The 12,146-nt window shown below is 35.0% G+C and overlaps 1 protein-coding gene across 6 annotated transcripts in view; it reads left to right on the top strand.

The window, feature by feature from the left end:
* LOC106873757 (uncharacterized) overlaps positions 1 to 12,146 on the top strand; it is a 294,459-nt gene that overhangs the window by 267,757 nt on the left and 14,556 nt on the right. For all 6 annotated transcript variants that reach the window (XM_052969084.1, XM_052969083.1, XM_052969081.1 and 3 more), the window contains one exon: positions 1,528 to 1,538. In XM_052969084.1, the coding sequence (XP_052825044.1) occupies positions 1,528 to 1,538 (11 nt within the window). The remainder of the gene's footprint in view (positions 1 to 1,527; positions 1,539 to 12,146) is intronic.

Genomic DNA, 12,146 nt, shown 5'->3' with positions numbered 1-12,146 from the left:
ATATATATATATATATATATATATACGACGGGCTTCTTTCAGTTTCCGTCTACCAAATCCACTCACAAGGCTTTGGTCGGCCCGAGGCTATAGTAGAAGACACTTGCCCAAGGTGCCACGCAGTGGGACTGAACCCGGAACCATGTGGTTGGTAAGCAGGCTACTTACCACACAGCCACTCCTGCGCCTTTGCAAGCATATTATTTTTCTACTTTACTTTCCTGCCAATCTGATATTAACCATTGACCATACTTTCACCTCTTAACACTTAGCATTAAACTACCTCCTTTAATACTCCACTCCCACCCCCCACTCAGTTTGAGGGGTTATGTTTTGCAAGTTACTTGGCAACTTCATTTGTGCTGGTTCCACAAAAAAAAAGGCAACATGTAGACTCAGTAAAATGTTTGGCGCTAGGAAAGGCATCCCGCTAGAGAAACCATGCCAAAGCAGACATTGGAGCTTGGTACATTCCTCTGGCTCATTGGTCCCATACCAGCATGGAAGTGGGATGTGCTATAGGCACAAGGCCTGAAATTTTGGGGGAGGGGGCCAGTCAATTAGATCAACTCCAGTATGCAACTGGTATTTAATCTATCGACCCCGAAGGGATGAAAGACAAAGTCGACCACAGTAGATTTTGAACTCAGAATGGAACAACGGGTGAAATACTGCAATGCATTTCGTCCCACATGCTAACAAATCTGCCAGCTCACCGCCATTGACGGAAGTGAAATAATGATAATGACTACAACAGTCTTAGAGATTGTTAAAGCAAAAATTGCCATGGACATTGTTCTTCCTCCACTTGTTAAGCAAGAATTTCAATATTTTAGGAGGGTGAGTCAAAAGGTAATGCCATTTTGTTTAGGACAGGTATAATTACCAACACAAGAACATGTATCATACATCAAAATGAAGCTGGTCTTCTGTGGATCACATCCCTACTTCTCAACATAGTTACCGATTCTCTCAATAGCAATGTTCCACCTTCGAATGAGAGCATGCATTCCTGCCCTGTAAAATTCTATTGACTGTTCTTTGAGCCACTTCTTAACTACAGTTTTCACTTCCTCGTCACTGGACTATCATCTCTTCGGCTCCATAAAAGAGGGTTTGAGAGGCAAACATTATTCCAGTGACGAGGAAGTGAAAACTGTAGTTAAGAAGTGGCTCAAAGAACAGTCAACAGAATTTTACGGGGTAGGAATACATGCTCTCATTCGAAGGTGGGACATTGCTATTTAGAGAAACGGTGACTATGTTGAGAAGTAGGGATGTGATCCACAGAGGACCAGCTTCATTTTGATGTATGATACATGTTCTTGTGTTGGTAATTATACCTGTCCTAAACAAAATGACATTACTTTTTGACTCACCCTCGTATTAAACTAATTACAATATTCACAAATAGATGTAAAGCCTTTTCAAAAGTTATTTGTTTTTACTTTTTTCACTTTGCATGTTCATTAAATTATTTGTTCATTTAATTAAGCTAATTATGTTTTTTTTTTTTACTATTTACAGGTTATCGAAGAGTGAGTATTGAAAATATATTTCTTCTCTTTTGATACCAGAGTGATTAACTGGGGGAATTAATCATATTTTAAGTCTTTTTGCAGTTGAAATTCTGAAAACATTTGTATTGATAATATTTTTATACTCAACCTTCTCACCAATTATGTTTAAGGAGTTCCATCGTTTAGTCTCAAATATAAATTAGTTTATTTTACTTTTGGTTTCTTTTTTTTTCCTTTGTGAAATGTTTCCATAATTATAATCCTTTCTACTATAGGCACAAGACCTGAATAATAATAATAATAATAATAATAATGATAGTAATTGAAATTGAATTCAAAGACAGGAAATGCTGAAACATTCAAAATTGAATTGGAATAACTGTGTTTCTAAGTAAAATGACTTCATCAGTCTTTGGTCTTTCACAAAAGGTAGCAGAAGGAAGGAAGGAAAGAAAAGAATTGGAGAAAAAATTATTCAGTGAAAAAGTTTAGTATAAATATGGTGGAATTCACCTGCCATTTTAGTAATTGCTCCAGGCTGAGATGTCAGCAGTTCACAAATATATCTAAATTTTTTGACTGCATAATTTTTCCTTCAATTCTTTTTTTTCTTTTTGTTTTCTTCCTTCCTTCCTTCTTACCTTCCTTCTGCTATCTTTTGTGAAAGACCAAAGATTGATGATGTCATTTTACTTAGAAAGAAACACAGTTATTCCAATTCAATTTTGAATGTTTCAGCGTTTCCTTTCTTTGAATTTAATTTCAATTTGTATTTTGAACTTGTAAAAGACACACAGAGTGTCAAAATATTGTTCATCTAATAATAATAGTAATGATAATAATGATAATAATAATAATAGTAATAATGATTTCTATTATTGGCCACAAGAGCCCAGGACATTGAGGTCTTCATCAAAAAATGAAATATTGCAGGCAAAACTGTGGAGTAATAATAATAATCTTATTGTGTAAAGAGCCTAAGGGCTCTGCAATTCATCAGAAAAAGTTGAAATAGGGGACAGAAAGGAGATGCATATGTCAAGTGAAAAAAGACAGCAATGAAAGCTAAAAACACATGCAGAGTACACAGAAAAAGAGAGAAAAGTGAACCTTAAAAAAGTCAGGAAGAAGAAAGGGTGCAAGGAGTAATGTTGGTGAATTTCAGGAAGCATGGGATTTTTGAAGGGTGCAGTGTCCTGATAACTAACACCTGATGTGGGCAGTTCCATGCTTTGGCTAATTTGAGTGTGAAAAAAATGTTTCGAAAAGCTGTGGGCGCTGCAATGTTTTTTTTTCTTTACTTTTATATCAGCATGTCCATGAGTGATAGAGATACTGAATTCAAAGAGGGGGCCAGCAGTCATCATCAGTGTGTGATATCTATAATATCATACATTAGCTCATTTTAAATAACATGGTATTTTGACCATTTCGCTAACAAGACAAATATGGATACAGTCCCAGTTTACATTCAGGGATTATATAAATCATTTCCTTGTTTTGAGAGAAGGAAAAGAATAGTCCAAGCCTATTTTCAGTAAGGAACAATACTCTGGACAGATGGGATTGGTATGGCTGGATTGTCTTTGATCATGGGTTTACTCAATTTGAGTTGATCCAGAACAAGACAATAACAACTCTCTGCATAGAATACCAATTTATTGCCAATAACTTTTACAGAAATTCTGGTAATCATTCCCAAGTTAGCCATAAACTAAAACATGTTGGATACATGTCTTTCTCAGAAAGATGAGGTAACATTTGTCATGAAACAAAGTAACATAGTCCATGGAGCATATATCTACTTGGCTTTTAAAGACAATGACAGAGCCTCTGTGGGTGCTTGACTACCAGAAATAACAGTTGGCCCTCCCTCATATTACACCCTACCACCTTAAAAACAGAAAAGGGCACATGAGGTAATATAGTCCTGGAGACCCCTAAAAATATAGAATGGTCAAGACTGGATAGCATTTGACCACAGGTCTGCAGAATTAGGGTTGATCTCTGGCTAAACAACAACACTAACTTGATTCTGGTCTTTTTCCTTCTGTATGTGAAGGTCGGTTTATTGTAAATTTTGCTGATTAACCCCTCTAATGCCCACCTACCCAGGACTTCCTCTGGTTTTAGGATATAAACTTTTTGTTTTGAAATGATCGAAATTAAAACCTGCCATCAATATTTTGTGTTCGTTTAAGTTACAAACATCAGCTTAATAATGAGAAAGTTTTCTTGCTAACTTCCTCGTTATTTTAAAAATAAATTAAAACAAAAACCAATGTATTTTAACTGAAAATATTCACAAAAGGAATTAGAACTCAGCATCCCAAGCTGAAATGCAAGATTTAATTTTAAACATCATCTACATCAGTGAATATATTAACTACTCCATTGTACCTATTAATGTAGAATGTAACATATTATCTGTGAGAAACTATAAACTTCTAAGCTGCCATGTTCTGTCAATCACAGCTGCTTGTGTTGAAGGATAAACAAATGAAAAGTTAAATAATTCACAAACACCATCCATCTGAAGTGAGCAGAGACAGTCTGTGTCAGCAATTAGTTAGACTATAAACAGCAGAATAAATTAGATTATCATGATGTGGTTTTATTTATTCCAGTGAGACTGGCTCGCAGCTGCAACAAGAAAAAGTGTTGAGCTGTTGGTTTTGCAGTTTATAAAGAGACAGTCTAAAGTTTCAAGCAGTAAATATCCTTTATTGGAAAGTTGTTTTCTGATGGTGTCTAATTAATATCATAGTTATATCCAGCAACAGAAAGAGCTCCATTGTTGTTGTTATTGCAGTGGTTCTCAATCAGGGTTTATATGACCCTTGAGGGTCCATATAAGATTTTGCTGTTCAAAATTACATTCAATAAAATGCTTATACATTCTACAATACACAAAATATTTCCACAATTTTTATGCAGTTCCTGATAATATTTAATTATAAAAATATAACAGGGTCTTTCAAACATTGAATGGCTATGAGGGACCACCCACGTAAAATAAGAATCAAAGGGGTCTATAGGTAAAAAATGGTTGAGAGCCCCTGGGTCATCGTTTAGTTTCAGGTTAGTTTCTCATGCTTTACAATCAGAAAACCTTGCAGTTTGATGAAGGTTTTGGCCCAGAATGCTTGTTTTTTTTTTTTATTATTTTCCTCCTCTTTCTTATGACAAACCAGTTTATTCCAGTTTTGAACTCAAAAAGCAATGACTAAACAAGTAATAGCATAATTAAATTAGTATTGCAGTAATTTAGTATTAACATAATTAAGTTAAATTAGTATCAACATAATTTAAACAAGGAGTTATAAGAACAAGTAATAAACAATTTTAATATCACTGTGGGATGTAGTATAATCTCAGATAAGTAAATATAATGAGAGTTGGAAAACCTTAATTAGCTGAGATTATTCAAACAATTATTAAACAAAAACTTCCTCTTTGTGAGGGTGGAGATTAAAATCTAAAAAAATATCTAGTTCGTTTTTAGATTTACACTCATTCCAAAGTAGTAGTAGTTCACTAATTGCATGGATAAAAACAACATAGACTTCAGACATCCTTAAAGGGAGTTTTTGTTTTCTGATTGTGTGGATAATGTCAGCCAATCAGTTTTATAATTCATTATATTACACATGCAAAATTTTACTGTTTCCTTAAGAAGAAATAAAGTTAGTTTCAAATATAGTTTGAACTCATAGTTCTTAAATTTGACAGAAAGAGGGAGGCCAATTCACTGGTGTAAAGGTAACACAGTCACCTTAACAAAGGGATGTGGGTTCACGTCCCATATGGATAGGAAAGCCTTCTTTTTTATGTCGAGGGCTTATATGCCTTGTTAGTAGACTATTTTCCTTAATCATTGCGCAGTGATCGCCATAAGCTTTAAGCTTATATAAAAATACCTTTATTATTATTTACAGGATTTTAAAATATGGCACCATATAACAAAACCATTCACACCGAAAACATCTATTTATATATATATATATATATATTTATATATATATATATATATATATATATATATATATATATATATATATATATATATATATATCACTCTACATGTTGTGTATGCGTGTATGTATATTTATATATTATATGTTACATTTTCATAGTTATTTCTTCACATTATTCAGACATCTCTGTGGCCTCTGGTTCTAATTTTTGTTTACCATTTTTGAAACACTCTGTCCCTCTATCTTCTTTGCCTTTGATGTCATCAATATCTCACCAGAGCTGAACTTTTTAGCAATGATGCTCAACAGATTTATTTACTTTTGTTATATATCCAAACACTTTTTCAATTTTTCAGTCGGATCCTGGTTTTCTCCGTTTAGTAAGTAACATCCAGCACCTTGTCATCATCATCATCATCACCATTTCCAATAGTTCTGAAAACAGCTTCAAGTTCTTCCTTCTAAGACACTCTATACTTTTATGTTTCACTTCCTTTATTTTCTAGCATGGGTTAGATGCTTTTATAAATATGAATATTCACATCTAAATCATTGAATTGTATGAGTGTTGGGTGTATGTGACCGTATGTATGTGTGTGTGTGTGTGTGCATGCATGTGTGTGTAGCTGGATTCTGTCTGTGTGTGAGTGGATTCTCTTCTTAATGCTAAAAACACATTCAATCTGGAAGCCAGAAGGAGATTAATATAGTTGCGTGTTTCAAGTAGATGCACAATGCTGGTTTTATTAGTTTGATACTTTAATCATGGATTAAGCTTCTAATACATCAGTAGATGCATAGATGTACTTTTGTATTTGTTTTATCATTTCTTAACCCTTTTGGTACCAGTCTACCTGAGACCAACCCTGGTTCTGTGATACAGACTTTGTTCTTTTAAATGGATCTAAAAACCTTCAATCCAAATTTCTTGTTAATTCGTATTCTAAACACCGACAAACTTATTTTGCTACATCCTTCATTATTTTCAAAATTAATTGAAACCAAGAAGGTGTATTTCATTAGAAATATGGTAACAGAAGGGTTAACATTCATATTTGCAATGGGAGTATTGTCATTGTTGTTGTTGTTTAACCCTAGGCCAATCCTGATCAAGCAGGCCTATGATCAAAGCCATTCCTGTTTATTTCAGCTTATATTATCCCAGTTTGTGCTTCCTCATCTTTTAGACTGTAGGGGTGTTTAGCTGATATTTCTAGGTGGTTATGTGGTCATGTGGTGGCTTCTTTATAGCTAATGAATATATTCAAAGAGTGGGGAAAGAGACAGAGAGTGTCAATGCTGTTCACTGTTAATGTGGAGTTTAAACTGTAACTTATTGGCTGTGTATATATATATATATATATATATATATATATATATATATATATATATATCATCATCATCATTTAATGTCCATGTTCCATGGGTGGGACGGTACCACAAAAGCTGGAGAGGCCAAAGCCTGCACCAGACTTCTGTAACTGTTTTGGCAGGATTTTTACAGCTGGATGCCCTTCATAACATCAACCACTCAGCAGAGTGGACTTAGTGCTTTTTACATGGCAGAAGTACAGGCAGGGTCAGTTTTGGCTACAGCTGGATGCCCTTCTGAACACCATCCACTTTACAGCGTGGACTGGGTGCTTTTAAATGTGACCTACACTGACAGGGTCACCAAGTACTTGCAAGACAAAAAGCTTTAAGAGGGGAGGAGGCATTGGAGGAGGTGATGATGAAAAGACAATAGTGAGACAGATACAGGTGTCTTGCTGTAGAGGAAGTACAAGGTTACCTGGCCGGAGAGAGAAAGATCAGGAATGAAGACAGGGACAGGTGTGCTACCACAAAGAAAATACACAGTTGCCCAACCTGAGGGAAGTGCAGGAGAAGGTGAGAGAGGGGGGGACCGCAGGATGGAGATGGTGGCAAAATGCCAGGCATACTCACAAGGAATGGGGATCAGAGTATAAATGGAATGATTGAAAATCTACATTCCACTTATGGATCCTACCACATAGAAGAATAGAGCACTTTTCCATAAGACTCTGAGCAAATCAATCTTGCACCTTCCTAAAAATTTGCAGTATTTCAGTTGTGCACCTTGTATCTCTCTGTCTCTCTGTCTCTCTCTCTTCATGTATCTGTGTGTGTGAAGAGTGAAAAGGATAAAACTTTGAGTTAATAAAGTGAAGCCTCAGCTTCACTTTATTCAAATAAATATATACCTTTTATATATTTTTACATATGAGTGCATATGTGTAGTGTGTGTGTATTTGTTTTTGTTTTTTAGTAATATGACAGTAAGTGATCTCGTATATGTGATGTGTGGTGGTAAACCAAATATGTAAATAGATTCTGTTTCATTTCTGTTTCACTTCATTAACACGAAACATCATCGAAAGGCTGTGAGCATCTTTCTTAGCTTTGTCACTCCCTTCCTTTAAAGGGCATTACTTACATCAGAAAGCACCGTTGTATGGTTATAATACTTCTATATACTTCTATGCATTGCTAGCAATGTAATATTGGGGCAGGGGTTTATGATACAAATTGTGTTTTGGTGAGTATTTATGTGTGGGATTATGGTTTTGTTTATATTGGGGTTTGTTTCTGTTTTGTGCTAAGTAGTAAGATATTTGTGTGTGTGTGTGTGTGTGTGTGCAGGTACATGCATTTACATGATCACGTAAAAGAATGAAGAGAGATGTGAATTCTTGTAAGCTGCATCACACAAAGCTTGTCTATGAGAGCAGTAACCTTGAATATAAACTGATTGAGGGGAGTCTTTTATCTGTTTCAGTTCTATCTCTGTGGGGAAAGGGGCTTGGTTAAATGCCCCTAAGTCATGTGAAAGGATTAGTGAGGGAAGAAGGCAACTAGCCATAAGAAAAAAAAAAGACAAACATGATTTGTACAAAACCAAAGATTGGTAACTTTGTGTTGCTATGTTTGTCAGAGGATGAGGAACTGAAAGACGGCAAAATGGTGTGGGACCTAGAGATTTATCAACACATACCTGCATGGCAAATGAAAATGATGATGATGATGTGTGTGTGTGTATACATGTGCATTTTTCATAGCATGCATTGAATGCACTCTTATAGCATGCATTGTAATGTATCTATGACTTTGTATAATTGCATTTGTCATATAGCATGTTGAAAATATTTTTTTTCTTAAATGGATAAAAGTTTCTTTAAAACCATTAAATTCTACTGAGAATTTAAGATTTAAAAAATGGCTGTGTAAGTATTGTATTGCTTCTAACATTTTTATTATCTTATAGGAATGATAATGGCTCTATTGAGAAATTGTTCATTACAGACGTGAGCAATATATTATGTCTGGATGCTAGAAATATTTTAGTGTTATAAAGACTTGCATACAGAGAGTTTTGTTGCTATTCGCTTATATTAGCTTATCTATTGAAAGCAGGACATTCTAAATTTATACTTTGACAGACTTGTATCAAATATTATAAAAAAGAAAACCCTGATATCCAATCACTTGTAGATATTCCCAGAAACTGTTGGCACGCAACTGATGCTATATCAGTTTTTATGACTTGTTTCTCCTGTATTAAAATAAACCTCATTCATTGTAACTGCTCACTGAGTTGTGGATATACTACATGTTTGATACAATTAAACTATGCCTTCTACATATATATATATACATGTATGTGTGTGTGTTTGTGTGTGTGCAAACATGCGTCCATACATACTGTGTGATAAAACAAGCTGTATAGGAAGGAATTCCTTTGACAACATCCAGATATACAGAGACAAAATAACCAAAATTCCCAGTGAAACAACCCAATAAAACTTAGTTTGACTTCCAAGCAATATTATTTGTGGAAAAGCGTTTTATGTGACATGTGAACTATGATAAAAATTGATTTTAATTTCATTTTGAAATTTAACTCAATAAAGAATGACAATTGTTTAAAATCTTAGCAAGAAAATTATGAAGAATAAAAATTTTTAATTTTTGCACACTGCTGAAGAACTTTCTTTTTCTCCACCTGGAGTTGAGGGTTCAAACCTCATCCTTGCCAACTTTATTCATTTTCCTCTCTTCTATACAGGCAAAACCTCTACACTGCTCATACATCTGGCAATGACCTTCCTCAACTCTTTCTTATCTTCCTCTATGATCCCTGCAGTTCTTATTCAATCTTACAAACATAAAACAACACATTTTCCTCTTCGTTAAAATCCAGGAACCAGAAATTAAGGTTCTAAAAAGGAATTTACAATATAACTGAGTCACAGACTCAATTTTCCATGAATCCACTGTTTCACTACTTCACCTGTTCACTGGATATATAATGAGTACATAAATATATACAACCATATCCATATGAATTGAGTCATGCTATGAAATCAAGCCCAGCGGGGTTCTTTTGTTACTCTACTTGTTTTAGTCATTTGACTGTGGCCATGCTGGAGCACCACCTTTTAGTCAAGCTAATCGACCCCAGGACTTATTCTTTGTAAGCCTAGTACTTATTCTGTCGGTCTCTTTAGCCGAACCGCTAAGTTACGGGGACATAAACACACCAGCATTGGTTGTCAAGTGATGTTCGGGGGACAAACACAGACACACAAACATATACACACACATACATACATATATATATATATATATATATATATATATACATATATAGGACTGGCTTCTTTCAGTTTCCGTCTACCAAATCCACTCACAAGGCTTTGGTTGGCCCGAGGCTATAGAAGAAGACACTTGCCCAAGATGCCATGCAGTGGAACTGAACCCGGAACCATGTGGTTGGTAAACAAGCTACTTACCACACAGCCAGTTGATCCTAGATGAAGACTAGACAGTTTCATTGTTACTTAACTCATCAGGGTTCATTCATATTTCCCTCCCAATGTGCTGAGATGAAGTAGCAAAAGGCTACTTATTACACAAAATTGTGTTGCTATAATTTATGTAGTGGATTCTCTGGAATCTCAAATGTATAATGGTCCTACAATCAAACTGTCAGGAAACCCACACAAATTGTTTTTCAGTGGTAAAGGCTTTCCACACTTTCTGGAAACGCTGATAGCTTGCCACAAACTCATTAAACAACTTCAAGCTTTTCTGTTCTCCATCTCCTGGGTTAATTGCCTTCATTATGGTTCAGAGTCCAAACCACCCACCCACCTCTGGTACTTGGGTCCCAAATCAGAAATTTCTAAACCCTCGTATATACATATATAGATGTCATACAAGGAAACAAAAGCATAAACACAGAGTTTGAACTGATTGGAAACAAGCCTTAAATGTATGCCTTTAATCTTTCTGGTTGTTAATATTATTGCTTACACTGACAACTACAGCTTATAGAATTCTAAATTCCTCATACTTCAGTAACCATTTCATCTTCTGCTGCATCTCTGACCATTCTTCCTTTCTCTTAACATGTCTTGTTATGTCTTGGCAACTATTTTTAATATTTAAATATTTCAATTTATTAGCCTTGTTCAACATTAGTCGTGATGTAAACTCGCATTGTTAATTGGCTGTGATATTTCTCATGCTTTTCTTTTTATCGGTTTATATTCACCGACAGAAAATAAGTCTCATCGTATATAGATATCATTAATCCAACCATCTTGTTTGCTGTGAGAAACCTGTGTGTGTCATCCTTTATAAACTTGGTTATTGTCTGACAATATTTTGTTATTGCTGCTTCCATATGAAAGTCATTGAATGATTCTTAATTTCTTTGAATATGACAGTTATGTGTGCTTTACCCTGTGTATATGCCTGATATCTGTATTTGTATGACTGTATGCATGTCCCTTTGCTACCATGTATGATATATATATATTTATAGCATAAAAGGGGATTGTAGGGACACCATTTTAAGGCTTCATCTGCATGAGTAAATTTGAAGTAAGTAAAATTGGTGGAGCCCTTCATTGTGCATTTTGTGGACGATGCCGTTGTTGGTTGTATATGTCCATCAGGCTAATCATCACTGGTTCAGTACATTTCTAATGATGAAATTGACAATGCAGGCAGATTAAATACCACAAGGTATTTGTGTAGAAATGGTTTGTTGAATTTCTCATTGATATATGAATGAAATAATATTATTATTTTAATAGCTTGGTAGAGTTGACTATTGAGGAGTTAAAACTGTTGACATTTGCTTTGAAATGCAGGTCTTTTGTCAGTTGTATATAACAAACTGTGATATCCATCAACTAGACTAGCTTTAGTTAGGAATGGCTTCATGTTGTCTTCAAACTAAGACTGCAGCAAATTGTAATTCATGGTTGTAATTCATGCTCCTTTTCAGTGTAAGAACACCTGAAATTATAATTACATAAAAGTTTTGTAATTCATTGCTGTTTAAAAAAATTGTGTGTTAAAACATGTGGAGACGAAGAGAGAGATTACTGTCTGTCTGTTGTTTCGGATCAACTTAAGAGTACTTGATCTAGTGAGGTATACATATATATATACTCTTTACTCTTTACGTTTCCGTTTACCAAATCCACTCACAAGGCTTTGGTCGGCCTGAGGCTATAGTAGAAGACACTTACCCAAGGTGCCATGCAGTGGGACTGAACCCGGAACCATGTGGTTGGTAAGCAAGCTACTTACCACACAGCCACCCCTGTGCCTA

Source organism: Octopus bimaculoides, chromosome 6, assembly GCF_001194135.2.
Source record: "Octopus bimaculoides isolate UCB-OBI-ISO-001 chromosome 6, ASM119413v2, whole genome shotgun sequence".
In the NCBI taxonomy this organism is placed as follows: domain Eukaryota; kingdom Metazoa; phylum Mollusca; class Cephalopoda; order Octopoda; family Octopodidae; genus Octopus; species Octopus bimaculoides.
The sequence above is the reverse complement of the archived record's forward strand: the minus strand, read 5'-3'. Positions and strand labels throughout refer to the sequence as shown.